At 48.2% G+C, this 21582-nt stretch overlaps 1 protein-coding gene and 1 long non-coding RNA gene across 3 annotated transcripts in view; one reads left to right on the forward strand and one right to left on the reverse strand.

The window, feature by feature from the left end:
• Nucleotides 1–3914: 3914 nt before the first annotated feature.
• LOC130295097 (uncharacterized) lies at nt 3915–10228 on the forward strand. Its single transcript, XR_008848700.1, has 3 exons — nt 3915–4030; nt 7943–8043; nt 9529–10228. It is a non-coding gene; the product is annotated as an uncharacterized LOC130295097 (long non-coding RNA).
• ADAMTS12 (ADAM metallopeptidase with thrombospondin type 1 motif 12) overlaps nt 4029–21582 on the reverse strand; it is a 560388-nt gene continuing 542834 nt past the window's right edge. For both annotated transcript variants that reach the window (XM_056545369.1, XM_056545379.1), the window contains exon 24: nt 4029–7948. In XM_056545369.1, the coding sequence (XP_056401344.1) occupies nt 7809–7948 (140 nt within the window). In that variant the 3' untranslated portion in view covers nt 4029–7808. The remainder of the gene's footprint in view (nt 7949–21582) is intronic.

Below are 21582 nucleotides of genomic sequence, written 5' to 3' on the forward strand. Positions count from 1 at the left end.
CTTTCACTAGGCACAAGGGCAACAAGATCCGGCAGGGGAGTGCAAGGGAGGAGACTAGATATAGCCAGGGAACAGGTGGGAGCCAATTAAGCTAATTGGGCCAGGCACCAATCATTGGTGCACTGGCCCTTTAAATCTCAGGGAGCTGGCGCGCGCGCGCCCTAGAGAGCGGAGCCGCGCGCGCCAGCACATGACAGCAGGAGACGGGAACGGGTAAGTGACCTGGGATGCGATTCGCGAGCGGGCGCGTCCCGCTGTGCGAATCGCATCCCCAACGGCCAGGACAGGGCAGCGCTCCCGGTCAGCGGGACCGACCGGGGCGCTGCGGAGAGAGAGACGCCGTACGCGCTCCGGGGAGGAGCGGGGACCCGGAGCGCTAGGCGTAACAGTAGCACTATGAACATTTGTCTATATTTGGGACGGTGACCGAGGAGTGAAGAGCAGCTGCATGATGGTTAACAGCATTTGTTGAGTGGTTAAGCGGTGCTCAGATCAAGTGTTGGTATTAAATAGGCTTAAATGTCACTTCTTCCGCACCATGGGGCTCACAAGCTAATTTTCCCATCTCTCCCACATTTTATAAGATACTATATACTTTTTACATTTGGGGAAACCCAACAGAATATGAGTGGTCTTTGTACATAGAACCCCAGTGCTGACCACTGAATCACCATGCTGATATCACACTTCCAGGTTTTTATTAGCTGTGTCAGTTCTATGGGGATGTTGATAGCAATAAAAAAACATCTGGTCTAAATGCACCCTACACCCTAACAGCAGCCATTTAGTGATCCTGCAGCAACCCAGGGGGTAAGAACCCACCCCAATGACTGGTTACCCAGTTCAAACTAGGGTTTCTGAAACCCCAGGAGCGTTTCAGAGTAATTCATAGTGTGTCGAATTGCACTGCTGCCCGCGGTTTGGTTTCCTTTAAGATAAAAAAAACACCTATGGGCAGAGACCTAACTAGGAGATGTAGGGCTCCAGTCCAAAATCCATAATAGCTCCCAACTAATTTTGTACTAGTCTACTTATATAAGGCTGCATTCACACCACGATTGTTCAATATGGTGACCGGATCCGGCTGGGAGATGTGAAAACAGGGCCCTCTCATATCCCAGCCAGACCCGGCCCTCATCTCATTCATTTAAATGAGCCGACCGGAGTCAGATAGTGACTCTGATTGGCTCATTTTTGACCGGTATCCGGTTTTGTGATCGGACTGAAAACCGTAGTATAACACTATCTGACTCAGGTTGACTCATTTAAATGAATGAGATGTGGGCCGCGTCTTGCTGGGATATGGGAGCACTCGGTTTTCACATCTCCCAGCCGTATCCGGTCGCCGTATTGAACAATCGTGGTGTGAATGCACCTTCAGAGACCTAATCTTCCCCTCAGGATCATGGGACCAGGTGCAACCACACCCTCTGCACCCCTATAGTTACACCCCTTGTCTGTTCTCAGAAACATTTCTAAATCTGGGCCATTGTACTGGTTTGTTCAGCAGAGGAGATGGGGGCAGGGATGCTGGGTATGCCAGATCCCGTTTCTATTGCGCAAAGCTGGTGATTAACAAAGAAGCAATGATGGCTAATAATGGGTCTATGTGCGGAACAGTACCAGGGATTTAGGTAAGTTATACCTCATTTTACTCTGCTTCATTGGGTAAACCAGCTTCATTTTAATAGGGTTTTAGCAAAGCAATGGACAACTTGATGGCCCTTTGTAGCATGCCCTGCACCTCCTGAGGCTCTGGTTTTGACATCAAGGCTTTATTGTCCATGTAAAGGTTACTTTGTGGAAGCAGTCCATGTAAACAGCATAACTTACTGCATCTCGAATGATAAGGAAGCTCTTTCATAGACATGGTATACTTACTGTATGAACATTTCACATATTGTCTGCACTTCAGATGTTATATTATACAGCGGCCATTCAAAATAAGGGTGGTCATATGATCAGGTCTGGTGACACTCTTGTCGTCGGGCTATGCTTACTACTTCACTTCAACATACTTAAATGGGCACTGTCAGATACAAAATCTTTTGATATGTTGTAAAGCATGTATAACCAATAGGTTTTGCAATTGCTTTCATTAGAAAATTTTCAGTATTTCATACTGAAAAAGCCAGTCAAACAACTGCCCCCCTGCCTGCTTGGACACATACTAGTCCTGCTGTGTCCATGCATCATCACCTATGTCATGGACACACTTCCTTGATTGACAGCTGTGAGCGCAGGGCTCAGAGCTGGAGGAAAAATCCTCCCACTGTCATCTTGTGTCCCACTACTGTCAGTGAGGACAAGCTGGGAGTTGTAGTTTTGCTAATGCTAGGGGAGATGTGAGCAGACAGCATACTGAGGGAGGGGGCGGAGACCTGCACAGTGAGGCCACGCCCCCTCCCTTTGAGAGGAATTCAGACTAGTGAGCTAAATTAAAAGTGTAATAAAAAAATAAATAAAGGTGCTAGACACATAAAAATTAGATGCACATGGTCAGGATTAGGTACTGAGTGATATATTAAAAAAAAAAAGAATTTTGTTGGATCTGACGAGTACGCTTTAAATGCTGCAGTACCTGACACAGCCAGTGGAGAAGAACAGCGCTGTTTATGGAAAAGTACAAAAACACAGGGGCACATGAAAAATACAAATGTCCATAAAACATAATAACCTTTATTTTTATTTCGCATTATAAATTTATCAGTCCAATACAATAGAATTGTTTTTCGCCATATGGAGCGTACCACCGAACCCAGGGAAAATACAACATAATAATACACTGAGAAATATTGGTTCCCTGTAGGCACGGCATATTTAAAAAAAAATAGTCCTGTACATATGGCATCACCAACGATATGGTAAGAATAAGTCCGTAAACACAATAAGGGTCCATCTGGGTCGGACTGACTCATCTCCTCCATCCACCTCCATGTAACCCAGGAACCAACACAATAATGGGCCCCATTTGGAGGTGACTTTGATGCAATTGTGTACCATTAGGTATCTTTCTTAAAGGGGTACTCCGCCCCTAGACATCTTATCCCCTATCCAAAAGGATAGGGGATAAGATGTCAGATCGCCGCGGTCCCGCTGCTGGGGACCCCCGGGATCCCCGCTGCGGCACCGCGCTATCATTACAGCACAGAGCGAGATCGCTCTGCACGTAATGACGGGCGATACAGGGGCCGGAGCATCGTTACGTCACAGCTCCGCCCCTCGTGATGTCACGGCCCGCCCCTTTCAATACAAGTCTATGGGAGGGGGAGGGGCGGTCGTCACGCCCCCTCCCATAGACTTGCATTAAGGGGACGGGCTGTGATGTCACGAGGGGCGGCGCCATGACGTCACGCTGCTCCGTCCCCCGTATCGCCCGTCATTACGCACAGATCGAACTCGCTCTGTGCTGTAATGATAGCGCGGTGCCGCAGCGGGGATCCCGGGGGTCCCCAGCAGCGGGACCGCGGCGATCTGACATCTTATCCCCTATCCTTTGGATAGGGGATAAGATGTCTAGGGGCGGAGTACCCCTTTAAGGGAGTTTCAAAAAAAGCGTATGAGAGTGCACCGTATTTTCATAATTACATGTTCCCTTTAAATATTACATTAGCTGTTTGTTTAATTACATAAATACCAATATGTAGATTTCTAAATACACATATAGCAGTTTTTATAGGTCTACTATGGTTTTGTACATATGGGGGAGAGATTTCTCAAAACCAATGCGCAGAGAAAGTTGCCCAGTTGCCCATAGCAACCAACCAGCTCGCCTCTTTCACTTTCACTTTTAACAAGGCCTCTGCAAAATGAAAGAAGCGATCTGATTGGTTGCTATGGGCAACTGGGCAACTTTTCCTTTGCACTGGTTTTGATTAATCTCCCTTATGGTGTATGTCTCCAGGGTTATAGAAAATGTACATATTAGCACCGATTTATGAACAGAGCACCACATTGGCCTAAGACAAAAAAATAAAAATAACTTGGAATTATTTTACACAATTTTGTACGGGAACATGGGGCCAGCTATGTGAGTTTGGTCGTGATATTAGCACCTTCGGTTTTAGCACCATTTGGTATTTAGCACCTTCACAATGCTGATGTAGAATCTATACGTACATTAGGTATAAATAGCACCTGATATTGTAGATGTTGTACACGCGTACCAGAGGGTTTCGCTTATTTGTGTACGTAAACAATATTCTTTATACAACTGTAAACCAAGTCAGGACGGCCATCTTTGCTTATTTTCATGGATGGATACATTTATAGTAATGTGGTTATCTGACCTTTTTGTTCTGACGATAGTAGACAAGTTAGTTGTATTAATGGGGTACTCCCTTGCCGCAGCCTTCTGAACCGGATGTTCAGAAGGCTGGGGCACGGGAGTACCCCTTTAAAGAAGCACTCTGGGATTTTTTTTTTTACTTAGAATAATGTAGAGTTGCTGAGTATGCCTCTTGCTTACCTCATTTTGCTGATGTGACAGGCATGGGATAGGAAACTGCATTTCACCTGAATCCTATGGTTTAGGGTCAGGTATTTGATCACTCCAGCTGGTCATCTGATTAGACTACTGGTGCTAGAGATCACCTAGATGAGCTCTTTAGACTAATAAGTGGGTTGGAGTCAGTTCACACTGCAGTTTCCATGTATTTTCTTATTCAAAGAGCGTTTTTTTTTTTTTGAGACACAGTTCCATGAGGCAAAAGGGATTTGACCTATAATCCCAGTTGAGGTGTTTTCTGAAGAGCTGAAGTCTGTTCAATGGGGAAAAACCTATAATAATTCCTCTCTTTATATAGCGCTAACATGTTCCACAGCGCTGTACAGAGCATGCCATTACTCAAATAGGTCCCTGTCCCCATTGGGGCTCACATTCTAAATTCCAGATCGAAATCCATGAAAACACAGGAAGAACAGACAAACTCCTTGCAGCGGGACCCAGCTGCAAGGCAACAGTGCCAACCACTGAGCCATTGTGCTACCCCCAATAAATGGAACAAGAGTGGCGCCATTTGTTCCTATGTTTCTAGCCCTGTAAAAACCACTTTAGGTCTATTCTATTCTATCCTATGCATATTGAAGCTGCAGAGTTCAATGTAGACAGCTTCAATTCTACAGCATTAAATCCTGCGCATGAAATATGCGCAGGATATTGTATGTGTGAATAGACACTTAAAGGATTACTATCATTTAAAAAAATGACATGTTGGCCAGACAGTATTGATCACACTTGGTGCCACTCCTGAGACCAGCTGCGATCTCAAGTTATAAGTTGGGGAAGTTTAAGGAAGCACAAGCCTTACTTCCTGGCTGTCAATCAAATCCGACCTTTTTGCTATGTCAGTATTTGTAGCAAAAAGGTCGGATCTGCCGTCTGGCTGGAGTGTGGAGCGTGATGCAGTGGACTTCCCTAACTTATAACCAGTTATTGCAGTGGACATGTCTGGGCAACCTGCCAAAGTTTTTTTTATATGATAGTAAACCTATAAGCTGCCCGATCCTATAAGGCAGCATTTTCCAACCAGGGCGCCTTCAGATTTAGCAAAACTTTTGCAACAGCTGGAGGCACATTGGTTGGAAAACACTGGATTAAGGAAACTAAGGTATAGGGTCCGGAGGGGGGTCAGTGTCCAAAAGGGCAGAAATGGTGCCAGAGGCATTGACATTTATAGAAATGGCGCCTGGTTTGCAGAGATGATATGTTCTCTTCTACATTTCTTCTCCAAAACTGTGTTGTAAAACTGAACCTATGCGCTTGCCAGAGCTGTAATAGTCCTTTAGGCTAATTTTCCATTTGTTTTTTTACCAAAGTCAGAAGTGGATCCATAAGGGAGGAGAAGTGTAAGTCCTTCCTTTATATGTCCTATTCCTTTTGAATACATTTCTGGCTTTGGCTCAAAAACTGCAGTGGCAGTATTCCAAAAACTGCCAGAAAAAAAAAACAAGTGGAAACTTTGCCTTAAGGGGTATACAAGAAGCGAGAAGCCAATACCCTGAATACTCAGTAGGGGGGCATTTTACCTGAGGTTATGTTACATTTCGATGATTCTGAACAGACAATATAAAGGAGAATATCCAAAATTCTATTTTTTGGTACGTTCACATGGGCTGGTTTACAGTGAGTTTCTAGCTGTGAAGTTGAGAGGCGGCAGGTTTTAACAGAATTTACGCAGTGAAAAATCTGCAACCGATTCCATTGAAAACAATCTAATCTGTGGATTTTCCGCCGCTGCTCAAACTCACTATAAACCCGGCCCTGTGTGAATATACCTTTAAAATGAAGTGACTCCCATATTCCCTACCTGCATACCATTATTAAAGTGGACCTAAACGTTCACATAATTTCTGGAGGTGTCATAGAGAATCGGTGAGGGGTCCAGCTGCTGAGACTCCGCTCCACCCATCGCTGGAACAAAGGCACCAAAATGCTCCCCTGACTACTGTGTCCCCTCATTATTGAAGGGGATCCTATATTGTAAAGGGGCACAGAAAGGGACCTTATATTGTAAAGAGGGCACAGAGGGAAACATTATATTGTAAAGGGGGCACATAGGGGCACCTTTTATTGTAAAGGGGCATAGAGGGAAACATTATATTGCAAAGGAGCCAGCCATATAGGGGGACCTTTTATTGTAAAGGGGCACAGAAGGGGCCCTTATTTTGTAAAGGGAACACAGAGGGGACCTTCTATTGTGAAGGGGGCATAGAAGGGGCCTAACTAATATATAGGGGCAGTGTGAGGGGCCTAGTTACTTTATGAGGGCACAGAGGGGGCCCAACTACTATATGGGGCAGTGTTGGGGGCCTAGCTATTATATGGGGTACAGAGGGGGCCTAACTACTATATAGGGGCAGTGTGGGGCCCTAACTACCATATGGGGGCACTGTTGCTGTGTGGTGCTCCCCTAACCACTGTGTGCCCTCACTTCCTTACACGTACGCACACAGTAAAAGTATTTTTTTTGTGTGGTGGTGGTGGTGGTCGTGGTGGGGGGGGGGGGTTAATTTATCAGGTTTGGATTTTTGAAGCGATTTTTCATGCAGTTTTTCTGTGCATACATCATGCGTGCCTGTAGCTAATTTTTATTATGTACCCTCAGAACTGTAAAATGTTGTGAAATATGTTGGCGCTATATAAATTGTGTTATTATTATTATCTATAGTACTGTACTGTGTGTAAATCATCAGCCCAGCATAGTGCAAGCCTGTTCCATGCACATTCCCTAGCCTATGTCATCGCATAGCAGAGAGTAGTGTGTTTGGTGTTGTGCTGTGACTGGCCAGCCAAGTAAGGGAGATAGTAACTGTGTGTGTCCTACTTGTAAGCATTCAGAACCAGTTATGTAAAAGATTCCATTGTTACCCTGGTTTGTATATTTGAAGCGGTTTTTCATGCTGTTTTTCCATGTGTACATCACATTAGGTCTAAGTGAGTGTGGTCCAGACTGGCGTAAGATTGTGCAGAAATTTCACGCAATTTTAAATTGTCGCATTTGATAAATCAGCTACTGCCGTAAAGGCCAGAGGAATTTTGACTTCATCCTAATCAAAGCAGTTTGGATGCAAAAAAGTCATAGCCATTGGCTGTCCGGGCATGTTGGGAGTTGTAGTTTTGCAACAGCTGGAGATACCCTGGTTGGGAAACACTGCTTTAAACAATGTGATGACACAAATAGCAACACCTACTGGCAGTAGAAGGAATTGCACTGCGGTTCCTGAATGTTATATGTCGCGGCACGTGATACTTGGTTATTCGTTTATGCAGTACAGACTGTGTGAGCGGTCTTGATGGATAAACAGACTCAGCCGCCATGAAGAACATCCTCGCTGCTTCCACATGTGAAGCAGCATTGCGACTGAATCGATTTCAAAGTACATTTTCCAATAGATTTCACAGTATTGCAGAAATTAATTGACAACTTGTCTTTTTTGCAAGGTGCATCTGTGGAAAAGAAAAGAGAAGAAAAACACACGGTTATCCTATATAGGAGATCAACAGAAGAAAAAAAATCAATAGACCACGGGCTATTATTCTATGTAGCTATACAGAACCCGCTATGTAAATGATCCCACTGTCACTTCATCATCAGCCCAGCATAGTGCAATCTTCTTCCGTGCACATTTTCCAGCCTATGTCATGGCATAGCGGAGAGAAGAGTGTGTGTGGTCTTGTGCTGTGATTGGCCAGAGAAGTAAGGGAGTAAGTAACTGTGTGTACTACTTGTAGGAATATAGAACCATCTATGTAAATGATTCCACTGTCACTGCGTAGAACTATAGGCTAGATTCTAGAACCTGTATTTTCAAAACAGTAGGGTGCATCGATTTGCTTTAAAAAGTCATCACTTTGCATTACATTTTGATTAGAGAAGTACTGTGGAGTAGAACAATTTATCTCCTGTCCAAAGGATAGGGGATAAGTATCTGATTGTTGGTGGTCTGACCAATGGGACCCCTGCCCGGCGTCCAGCTCTCCTTATGCATGGAGTAATCTCTGCTTTGTGCAAGGAGACTAATAACCCCCAGTGATCAACATGTCCCTTCATGTATCTCTATGGGATTGTCGGACATACATGAACGTTGTATCTCTAGCTCTCCTATTGACATGTATGGAGAGGGCATGTCGACCACTACCTCCTGCCGTGGTCAACACAGCTCCTTTCATGCCGGGGTGCTGGGCAGGAGATCACAGGAGGTCCCAGTAGTCAAACTCCCCACAATCAGACATGTATAAATTGTCCTACGCAACATAAAGTTTTGTTAAATATGTTGGTGCTAAGTAAATGGTATTATTATTATTATTATTATTATTATTATTATCTATAGTACTGCACTGTGTAAATCATCACCCCAACATAGTGCAAGACTGTTCTGTGCACATTCCCTTGCCTATGTCATGGCATAGTAGAGAGGAGTGTGTGGTGTTGTGCTGTGATTGAGAAGTAAGGGAGGAAGTAACTGTGTGTGTACTACTTATAGGCATACAGAACTACCTAGGTAAGTGACTCCACAGTTAGTGCTTAAAACCATAGACTATATTCTAGGACTTGTATTTCCAAAACAGGTGGACTTCAACAATTTTCTATGATTTGCTTTATAAAGTCAACACCTTTTCGCTACATTTTGATTAAGGTTGGAGATATTTTTATTTTGTACCCTCAGAATTGTAAAGTGTTGTGGAGTATGGTGGCGCTCTATAAATAGTATAATTATTTATAGTTCTGTACTGTGTAAATCTGTACACGTTCCACAGCCTATGTCATGACATAGCAGAGAGGAGTGTGTGGTGGTGGGCTGTGATTAGCAAGAGAAGTAAGGGAGGAAGTAACTGTGTGTGTGTACTACTTGCGAACAGCCCTACACTGGTCCTGCTTTCTGTAAAAGAGAAAATTAGGAATAACTGTGCACAATAGAGGGGGCTCTATGGGGCTCAATAACAGCAGTGAAATTATAAGATACCCCTTGTAACCACTATGAAGAGTTTATCTAATTTTTTTTTTTTTTTTTTTTAAACAATCTCAGGATATTGGAAAATGAGGTTTCTAAACCAAACAACTCTTTTTAATAGGAGAGCGCACTACAAGGACAGCGACAATTTCATTAACAATAACTTTAAAAGCCTTTCAGACCAAGGATAAAGCAGGTTCCTATTTCCGGTTAAAATAAATTCTTTCTTGAACAAGGAATGTCAGGAACATGAAAAGAAACGTCAACGACTTAATGAAACCAGACACGATTTACAGTATTGATCTCCGGCAACATAGAAATTCTGATTGATTCATTTCAGAGACGTGCGGCCTCCAAGACAGCATCAGGAAATTTTACGCTAGTTTACTAATCCCGTAAGAAACAAGGCAACATGGCAGCTACAGTGTCTTGTATATAAATTTTGAATACAAACAAAAAAGAAAAAAAATACGGCATCAAGTGTTTGTAATATCCTCCCTGTTAGGATGTCTGACACTTATAAATTAGGGTAGGCTGTAGTATTGTAGTATATAAATGTTATTCAGGCACTATATGGCGGTATTATCTGAGAAGTATTCTAGCATTATAGCTCTCTATTGTTTACTTTTCTTGAAAAAAAAAATAAGTTTGCAGCCATCCTCCTATGTGTTTTGCTTTGGGATCTTCACGGGAAAGTACAAATTACATAATGACCAACACAGATGTTCTGTAAAGGGTCATTGTCAGACTACATGAGGATTTGGAGTTTATTACGTGTAGGGACCTAGAGGGAACACTGGCTGGCTGAGCAGCAGGGAGAACAGCTGGGGTTCCATAAGCCTGTCAAGGTTAGTGAAGCTTCTGTCACAGGGCATAAGGGGCTTCACAGGGTAATCATGTTCTCCTAAACAGACACTGTGAAGGAAGGGGGGTGCATGAGTGATGTTATAGGAATTAATCCCCTTGGTGTACATCTTAAAGGGGTACTACACCCCTTGACATCTTATCCCCTATCCAAAGGATAGGGGATAAGATGTTTGATTGCGGGGGTCCCGCTGCTGGGGACCCCTGCAATCTCAGCTGCGCTACCCCAGACATCCGATGCATGGAGTGAACTTGACAACATGACTGGCAATGTGGGGGCGGAAGCTCGTGGCGTTACGGTCGTGCCCTGCTCGTGGCATTACGGTCGTGCCCTGCTCGTGACATCACGGCATTGCCCCCTCAATACAAGTCTATAGGAGGGGGCATTACAGCTGTCACGCCCCCTCCCATAGACTTGCATTGAGGGGGCGTGGTCATGATGTCACGAGCCTCCGTCGCTGCACCCGACGCTCCAAACTAATGCCGGGTGCAGCAGGGGACCCCCGTGATTAGACATCTTATCCCCTATCCTTTGGATAGGCGATAAGATGTCTAGGGGTGGAGTACCTCATTAAGTGTAGGATCACACTTGTTGTATTATCATATTTTGCTATCCATTGACTTCAAAGGTTAGGAAAATACGCAAAAGCAAGTACGAGCAGCAAATATGCTACATGGGACCCTACCCTAAGTGTCCTAGTATGGTGTGTGCCCTTGGAGAAAAAAGGGATTATCCGGTTATTGAAAACTTGTCCCCTATTCACAGGATAGGGGATAAGTATCTGATTGTTGGGACAGCCTGCAATCTCCAGAATGAAGCAGTGATGTCCCGTTTCAGCCAGTGACCGGCTGAGTGGCCCGTTCCTGCAGAGACTAGAACATGGGGGCCAGAGCACACAGCATGGAACGACACGGCTCTGTTCTAGAGATCGTGGTGGAGGTCTTAGCAGTCAGAGCACCTCCACAATCAGATACTTATTCCCTATCCTGAACATAGGGGATAACTTTTTAAATAACCAGATAACCCCTTTATTGAGCAGTAGATGAGTCAGCAGACACTGGGACGATGAAGGAATAATTCAGTCTTCTGCATCCAAATAAAGAATACGTTGTTATTTATAAACCTTGGCTTTTGAGGTATTCTTTTCCTGGATCCTTGGTACGGATTATCGCTTAATTTGAGTAGTGTTTTGCAGGACTATATATCTTAACATAGGGTTACACCACTTCTGCCACAAGACAACTCTACTCCTGGCATCACGAACTTGACATTTGTGCAACTGAAAGGTAGGTAAAGTATGCTTCCATCCCCTGTTCAGTATCAACCCGCACCCCACACATAAAGTGTCCTTGCACCATGGAAAGAGAAAACAGCTCATGTCTAAATGGAAAAGCATTGTCAGTAAAGTGCTGCCCGAGCAGCTTCACCTTGTAAGGACATTTCTTTCTTACAAGCACTCTTGTCTATACCATCACATGCATTTTCCTACAAGGTTACCAGGCATTGTCATTTTAAATTGAGCATTTCAGATTCATACACTAATAAAGTTATACGAGGCTTGGAAATATAGGGTCACTGTTCTATGGCTGGGGCTGAAAATACAGCTCAGCCAAGAGACATCCACCAATACATAGGCTGTAGGCTGGCCCAGCAGCAGCTCGAAACATTTGTGGTATGGCTGGAACCTGAGGTTTACTGAAGCTTATGTCACATGGCAAAAGGGATTCCCCGTAGAGCCCTGCGCAGGACTGTTTTTTTAATCCCACTCCCGCCAGCTCCTGGGTGTCTTAATCCCACTCCGCACCCGCAGGGTGTTTTCTCCACTCCTGCCCGCTCCCGCAATATCTTTGTCCAATCCCGCTTGCTCCCGCTATCATTGTACATTGCTATACACATGGGGATATGTACAGAGCATTGCACCCTAGTGTCTGAAGTACATAAACTAGGGTGCGATGCTCTGCACATACCCCATGTGTATAGCAGGGGTGTAGGAGGGCTGAATGGGGGGGGGGGGGAACAGGGGTGTCAGAGGTCTGAATGGGGGGGGGGTGAAGACAGGAGTGACAGAGGGCTGAGGGGGGGGGAGGGTGAAGACAGGAGTGACAGAGGGGGGGGGGTGCAGGGGTGACAACAGGAGTGACAGAGGGGAGTGGGGTACCTGAAGCTGTGCTGTGGTTCCGGGGCAGCATCCCCTTCCTTGCAGGCCGAGAAGGGGATCCATGCTCGCACGTTCCGGGAAGGGGATGCTGCCCCGGAACCACAGCTCAGCCCTCTGTCACTCCTGTCTTCACCCTCCCCCCCCCCCCCCTCACCCACCCCCCCATTCAGACCTTTGTCACCCCTGTCCCCCCCCCCCCCCCATTCAGCCCTCCTACACCCCTTCTATACACATGTGGTATGTGCAGAGGGTACACAAACTTCCCTTCCCCCCTGTGGTGCCGTGAGTCACAGGCATGCAGGCCGGGGTGGGAAATAAAAATATTTTTTCTTTTGTCTGCGCCAGGCATCTTTCCCTTTTTGCCGACACCCTGGATATGGCAATGTGGGATTTTGCGGGATTTTGTGGCGGGTCCTGAGGAAACACACTGTGCTAAAATATTGCGAGTCTCTGTCTCTTTTTCCTCTATGGTTTCCTCTTTTTCTTCCTCAGGGCTTGGATAAGGATAGTTTTCACTGGGATATAACCATGACTGCAGGAACTGATGAGCGCCAAGTGATCTTGGGCTCTGAGGCCTACGTCTGGAAGGAGGTAAATTGGATGTTTCCTTATTCATCCTCACTCTAAGCTAGACACAACCAACTGGAGTTCCTCTCTTGAAAAAAGTGAGAGGCTTTGGGCCCCTCATTCAGTAGGGATCAGTTATGACTGCTGCCTTAGCACCTCATTCAGCTATGCTCTTGCTTTACCATGTTCATAAGGCACTACTACACGGCTACTACACAGCCCTCCCGCTGCACCGCACAACAGGTTACAGTGCCAGGACCCCTTAACTGACCAGCTAACAGATACTGTGCCCTCTACAAGGACTAAGTGTAATTTTGTGCTTGGTCAGCTCACAATTGAGCAGAGTTTTGGGTGACTTACCTGGTATACATATAGTCACCTTCACTGGCCTGTATTTGATACTCTTAACAATTGTCATTGCACACCCTTTCTGTTTCCCCTGAGGAGGCCATTATCATTTGATGGGGATAAACGCGTTGGGAATTAGGAGTGAGATATCAATATCAATTTATGCTGACCATAATGTGATGTATTTTCCCAATACCAAATACAGAATAGTGGTGGGTTAACTTTGGCTACGTCCGTCGTACAGGGGACCCTACCACTTAGGGCCCTGTGTTAATATACTACATTTACACACATATGGCGGATTTTTGTATGGTTTATTAAAAGTGATATTTTAAGCACTTCCCTGATTCATAAGATCCGAGTTCATCCAAAGTTTTCGTTATCCCTTTATAATAAGGCTTCAGCCGATATCAGTGATAAAATAGAGACTATAAAACCAGAACCCGCTCAATATACCTGGCACATTTGTGGTGATGGTGTTGGAAGGGCAAATGTTGTGAACCCTTAGGGCAGATGGTATTAACCCTTAGTGTTCGTGACGCCAGGGCGTGGTTATCCCCTACACCACCCGAGGTATGGTCGCTGGTTCCTGGGACAGGCGCGGGGTAAATAATCACTCCGATGCAAGGTTACGGAACAACGGCCCTTTACTGAGCCTGACAGATGTTATAGTCATTACAGCTCAGTTTAGGCCCAAGGAGATGCTCAGTGAACTTTAGGGAGCTTTTTGGCTCGCTGGAACTTGTAGTGGACATGGACTGACTTGTGCAACCCACGCTGACTATAGTAACTTGACAGACTTGACATATTGACTAGACTGGTCCCCTGTATTTGTGCTTACTGTTACGCCTAGCGCTCCGGGTCCCCGCTCCTCCCCGGAGCGCGTACGGCGTCTCTCTCTCCGCAGCGCCCCGGTCGGTCCCGCTGACCGGGAGCGCTGCACTGTCATGGCCGTCGGGGATGCGATTCGCACAGCGGGACGCGCCCGCTCGCGAATCGCATCCCAGGTCACTTACCCGTTCCCGTCCCCTGCTGTCATGTGCTGGCGCGCGCGGCTCCGCTCTCTAGGGCGCGCGCGCGCCAGCTCCCTCAGACTTAAAGGGCCAGTGCACCAATGATTGGTGCCTGGCCCAATTAGCTTAATTGGCTTCCACCTGCTCCCAGACTATATCTGATCTCTGCCCCTGCACTCCCCTGCCGGATCTTGTTGCCTTTGAGCCTAGTGAAAGCGTTACTGTGTTTGTCCATACTGTGTACTTGACCTCCTGCTATTACCTTATTGACTACGATCCTTGCTGCCTGCCCCGACCTTCTGCTACGTCCGACCTTGCTTCTGTCTACTCCCTTGTACCGCGCCTATCTTCAGCAGTCAGAGAGGTTGAGCCGTTGCTAGTGGATACGACCTGGTCACTACCGCCGCAGCAAGACCATCCCGCTTTGCGGCGGGCTCTGGTGAAAACCAGTAGTGACTTAGAACCGGTCCACTAGCACGGTCCACGCCAATCCCTCTCTGGCACAGAGGATCCACCTCCTGCCAGCCGGCATCGTGACAGTAGATCCGGCCATGGATCCCGCTGAGGTTCCCCTGCCTTATATCTCTGATCTCACCACGGTGGTCGCCCAGCAATCCCGACAGATCGCCCATCTAACCCACCAGCTGTCGGAAGTGTCCACCATTGTGCAGCAACTTCAGTCGCAACTTCAGCAGCAACCATCTCCTCCGCCAGCTCCTGCACCCCTTCCGCAGCGAGTGGCCACTCCTAGCCTCCGCTTGTCCTTGCCGGACAAATTTAATGGGGACTCTAAGTTTTGCCGTGGCTTTCTTTCGCAATGTTCCCTGCACTTGGAGATGATGTCGGACCAGTTTCCTACTGAAAGGTCTAAGGTGGCTTTCGTAGTCAGCCTTCTGTCTGGAAAAGCCCTGTCATGGGCCACACCGCTCTGGGACCGCAATGACCCCGTCACTGCCTCTGTACACTCTTTCTTCTCGGAAATTCGAAGTGTCTTTGAGGAACCTGCCCGAGCCTCTTCTGCTGAGACTGCCCTGCTGAACCTGGTCCAGGGTAATTCTTCCGTTGGCGAGTACGCCATACAATTCCGTACTCTTGCTTCTGAACGTTCCTGGAATAATGAGGCCCTCTGCGCGACCTTTAAAAAAGGCCTATCCAGCAACATTAAAGATGTTCTGGCCGCACGAGAAACTCCTGCTAACCTGCATGAACTCATTCATCTAGCCACTCGCATTGACATGCGTTTTTCTGAGAGGCATCAAGAGCTCCGCCAGGAAAAAGACTTAGATCTCTGGACACCTCTCCCACAGTCTCCATTGCAATCTGCGCCTAGGCCTCCCGCCGAGGAGGCCATGCAAGTGGATCGGTCTCGCCTGACCCTGGAAGAGAGGAATCGCCGTAGGGAAGAGAATCTTTGTCTGTACTGTGCCAGTACCGAACATTTTTTGGTGGATTGCCCTATCCGTCCTCCACGTCTGGGAAACGCACGCTCGCACCCAGCTCTCGTGGGTGTGGCGTCTCTTGATGCTAAGTCGGCTTCTCCACGTCTCACGGTGCCTGTACGGATTTCTCCTTCAGCCAACTCTTCCCTCTCAGCCGTGGCCTGTCTGGACTCTGGTGCTTCTGGGAATTTTATTCGGGAGTCCTTGGTGAATAAATTCCGCATCCCGGTGACCCGTCTCGTCAAGCCACTCCACATTTCCGCGGTCAACGGAGTCAGGTTGGATTGCACCGTGCGTTACCGCACGGAGCCCCTCCTAATGTGCATCGGACCTCATCACGAAAAAATTGAGTTTTTGGTCCTCTCCAATTGCACTTCCGAAATTCTCCTTGGACTACCCTGGCTTCAACACCATTCCCCAACCCTGGATTGGTCCACAGGGGAGATCAAGAGCTGGGGTACCTCTTGCTTCAAGGACTGCCTTAAACCGGTTCCCAGTACTCCCTGCCGTGACCCTGTGGTTCCCCCTGTATCCGGTCTCCCTAAGGTCTTTACGGACTCTGCCTGCCATAAGAAGTGCCTCTCCCCCCCTCCCAGTCCAGTCAGGCAAGCCTCAGTGCCTCCTCATGGCCCTCGTCCTGGTGTCACACTGCCCCGTGCCAGGCCTCGCCCTCTGCCCTCCCTCCCCATTCCCACTCCTGCTGTACTGCCTGCCGTTGAGGAATCCCTCCATTCTTTCCCAGTGTCCTCATCCCAGGGGAGGCAGTTACCGGACAAAGAGAAGGGGAGACCTAAGGGGGGGGGGGTACTGTTACGCCTAGCGCTCCGGGTCCCCGCTCCTCCCCGGAGCGCGTACGGCGTCTCTCTCTCCGCAGCGCCCCGGTCGGTCCCGCTGACCGGGAGCGCTGCACTGTCATGGCCGTCGGGGATGCGATTCGCACAGCGGGACGCGCCCGCTCGCGAATCGCATCCCAGGTCACTTACCCGTTCCCGTCCCCTGCTGTCATGTGCTGGCGCGCGCGGCTCCGCTCTCTAGGGCGCGCGCGCGCCAGCTCCCTGAGACTTAAAGGGCCAGTGCACCAATGATTGGTGCCTGGCCCAATTAGCTTAATTGGCTTCCACCTGCTCCCAGACTATATCTGATCTCTGCCCCTGCACTCCCCTGCCGGATCTTGTTGCCTTTGAGCCTAGTGAAAGCGTTACTGTGTTTGTCCATACTGTGTACTTGACCTCCTGCTATTACCTTATTGACTACGATCCTTGCTGCCTGCTCCGACCTTCTGCTACGTCCGACCTTGCTCTTGTCTACTCCCTTGTACCGCGCCTATCTTCAGCAGTCAGAGAGGTTGAGCCGTTGCTAGTGGATACGACCTGGTCACTACCGCCGCAGCAAGACCATCCCGCTTTGCGGCGGGCTCTGGTGAAAACCAGTAGTGACTTAGAACCGGTCCACTAGCACGGTCCACGCCAGTCCCTCTCTGGCACAGAGGATCCACCTCCTGCCAGCCGGCATCGTGACACTTACCACCAGGCTTTGACCTTCACCTGCAGGGGTTACTGGTAGTAGCTGCGTGACTAGGCCTTGGTCTCCCTCAGGAACACCAGGCAACTGATCAGGACTCCACTGTACCTCAGCTAAGACTGCTCAGCACTCAACTCAACTAGGCTAACTCCTCCCTAGTATATATGGGAGCAATTTGGAGGAATCCCATAGGTCACCAACAAGTCACCTGTTCACTGGCACCTTCCTTGGGAACAGAGGCCTTAACAACATAGATTTAAAGAGACAAACGCCTCAAAAGATTAACCAGCATATAACATGAGAGCATTTAACACTTTAGAGTCCTGAGGAGGAATGTGGACCCAGGGAATCCGCCACACAGGACGGACAGGTGTACAGGATGACAACTCCTGTACTGGGCCACCACACATTCCCCTCTGGAGTTCAGAACTGTCATATCTAACACCCAAAGACTTTCTAATCTATTTTTTACAGTAAGTCAATGGGAGTTTGGCGATTTGAAGTGAAAACATTTGTTTTCAATCTTCCAGCAGCCGTGATCCATGTATCTCTGTGTCACTTCCACTGGAGATAACAGCAGATGCTCAGCTTGATACGGCTCATTCAGGAATAACTATATTCCAGCTTCAGATCTTCTGACCTGGAGATCTCCATGCGCAGTACTCTTCTGTGCATAGATAGACTTTGTTTTATGTCTTTTTATACTCTTGAATGGATAAAACTGTATACGTGAAATGGACCTCCATTATTTAAAAAAACGCATTACAACATATCCCTTTTTTGCTGGACACAATACTGCAGACTTCTATGCTTTTCTCTACAACAAAAAAAAACAACAATAAAAAGTAGTGCAAACTCCACCCCAAGACATCTTATCCTCTATCCAATGGATAGGGGATAAGATGTCTGATCGCGGGGGTCCCGTCGTTGGGGACTCCCGCATTCTCCCTGCAGTACTCGGCATCCGTTTAGAGCGTCGGGTGCAGCGCCGGAGGCTCATGACGTCAAAGCCGCGTCCTGCTTGTGATGTTACAGCCTCGCCCCCTCAATGCAAGTCTATGGGAGGGGGCGTGACTGCCGTCACGCCCCCTACCATAGACTTGCATTGAGGGGGCATGGCCGTGATGCCACAAGTGGGGCATGACCGTGATGTCACGAGCCTCTGCCCCGCATTGCCAGTCAGCCCGGCACAGAGCGAAGTTCACTCTGTGCACCAGATGTCTGGGGTGCCGGAGCCGAGATCAGACATCTGGTCCCTTATCCTTTGGATAGGGGATGAGATGTCTAGGGGCGGAGTACCCCTTTAAGCTATAGGAAACTAGTAGATTGTGGCCTTCATGATAAAGCATTGAGAGATTATATTTGCCATGAATTGAGGGGATGCTGTACCTTGCACAAAGGCGGCTCTAGACTTTGTGAGGCCTTAGGCGTAATTCAAACACGAGGCCCTCATCACTGACACTCATTTATTTAAAAAGATAAGCAAGGAATAATAAAAATAAACAATATAAATTGCATACCATAGGACAAGGCTAAAAAGCAGCACCCCTTCATTTTTTACATACTGCACATGGTGATCCGATTGGCTAGGCGATGGTCATGCCGTCACTGCCGAACCAACTTCAAGCAGCGCGGGGGCGGACATAATATTATCAGTCAGTGGCATAGCGTGGGTTGGCAGCAAAGTATTGTGTGCCACTCCTCAACCCCAGCAACCTCCAACCTCACCAGGGGCGAACGCAGGATTTTTTCAGGGGTTGGGGTTTGAAAACATAAAATAATGCCTCCACACCAGAACAACATATTACTACTGTGGTCACTAGATAATAGCATCATAGTGTTAGAATATAAAAACCACTATACAAAATTACTACAAAAGAGATAAATAACTGCACCAAACCATGTCAACTATTACCACCACATAGTGACTGTATAATACTGCCATACTGATGCTGAATCAATATCACCAATAAACTACCATTACACCATATAGTTACTGGGTGATATCACCATACTAGACACCGGCATAGGTGTTCCAATATCAGTATATCCGGCTGTGTATTATAGCTGAGCTCCTGCTGTAATCCTGTGGATGTACCTGGCAGTATGTATATAATAATGGTAATGGCTAATGGTAGATATATATTTGGGCTGCACGATATATCGCAAAAGCAATGGAATCGCGATTTTTGCTTTTTGCGATATAGCGATACGCCCCCCCGGGAAAACATGCGATTATCTGCTCGGGCTGGCTCCCGTGGCGGGGGCCGGCCAGAGCAGGTAAAAACTAATTTAAATACTAAAAGTCAGTGTTTCCCAACCAGGGGGCCTCCAGTTGTTGCAAAACTGCAACTCTTAGCATGACCAAACCGGCAAAGGCTGTTCCGGGCATGCTGGGAGTAGTAGTTTCACCACAGCTGGAGGCACCCTGCTAGAAAAACACCGAGCTAAGGGCGCAGGGAAGAAAAATAAAAAACCTTCTGCTCACCTAGTCCCGGTCAATGCAGATTTGTCTCCGTGCGTTCCAGGGGGGAATGTGACAAGGGGGGGGGGGGAATGTGACAAGGGGGGGATGTGACAAGCGGGAGGAGAATGTGACAGGGAAGGAGAATGTGACAAGGGGGAGGAGAATGTGACAAGGGGGAATGTGACGGGGGAGGAGAATGTGACGGGGGAGGAGAATGTGACGGGGAGGAGAATGTGACAGGGGAGGAGAATGTGACAGGGGAGGAGAATGTGACAGGGGAGGAGAATGTGACAGGGAAGAAGAATGTGACAAGGGGGAGGAGAATGTGACGGGGAGGAGAATGTGACAGGGAAGGAGAATGTGACAAGGGGGAGGGGAATGTGACAGGGAAGGAGAATGTGACAAGGGGGAGGAGAATGTGACAGGGGGGAATGTGACGGGGGAGGAGAATGTGACGGGGAGGAGAATGTGGCGGGGAGGATAATGTGGCGGGGAGGATAATGTGATGGGGCAGGAGAATGTGACGGTGAGGAGAATGTGACGGGGGAGGAGAATGTGACGGGGGAGAAGAATGTGGCGGGGAGGAGAATGTGATGGGGGAGGAGAATGTGACAGGGGGGAATGTGACGGGGAGGAGAATGTGACGGGGGAGGAGAATATGACGGGGGGAGGAGAATGTGACGGGGAGGAGAATGTGACAGGGGGGAATGTGACGGGGAGGAGAATGTGACGGGGGAGGAGAATGTGACGGGGGAGGAGAATGTGGCGGGGAGGAGAATGTGATGGGGGAGGAGAATGTGACAGGGGGGAATGTGACGGGGAGGAGAATGTGACGGGGGAGGAGAATATGACGGGGGGAGGAGAATGTGACGGGGAGGAGAATGTGACAGGGGGAATGTGACTGGGGAGGAGAATGTGATGGGGAGGAGAATGTGACGGGGAGGAGAATGTGACGGGGAGGAGAATGTGACAGGTAAGGAGAATATGACAAGTGGGAGGAGAATGTGACAGGGGGAAATGTGACGTGGGAGGAGAATGTGACGGGGGGAGGAGAATGTGACGGGGAGGAGAATGTGGCGGGGAGAAGAATGTGATTGGGGAGGAGAATGTGACAGGGGGGAATGTGACGGGGAGGAGAATGTGACGGGGGAGGAGAATGTGACGGGGGGAGGAGAATGTGACGGGGAGGAGAATGTGACGGGGGAATGTGACTGGGGAGGAGAATGTGACGGGGAGGAGAATGTGACGGGGGAGGAGAATGTGACGGGGAGGAGAATGTGACAGGGAAGGAGAATATGACGGGGGGGAGGAGAATGTGACGGGGAGGAGAATGTGACGGGGAGGAGAATGTGACGGGGAGGAGAATGTGACGGGGAGGAGAATGTGATGGGGAGGAGAATGTGACGGGGGGGAATGTGACGGGGAGGAGAATGTGACGGGGGAGGAGAATGTGACGGGGGAGGAGAATGTGGCGGGGAGGAGAATGTGATGGGGGAGGAGAATGTGACAGGGGGGAATGTGACGGGGAGGAGAATGTGACGGGGGAGGAGAATATGACGGGGGGAGGAGAATGTGACGGGGAGGAGAATGTGACAGGGGGGAATGTGACGGGGAGGAGAATGTGACGGGGGAAGAGAATGTGACGGGGGAGGAGAATGTGACGGGGAGGAGAATGTGGCGGGGAGGAGAATGTGATGGGGAGGAGAATGTGACAGGGGGGAATGTGACGGGGAGGAGAATGTGACGGGGGA

This window comes from Hyla sarda, chromosome 1, assembly GCF_029499605.1.
Source record: "Hyla sarda isolate aHylSar1 chromosome 1, aHylSar1.hap1, whole genome shotgun sequence".
Classification (NCBI taxonomy): Eukaryota; Metazoa; Chordata; class Amphibia; order Anura; family Hylidae; genus Hyla; species Hyla sarda.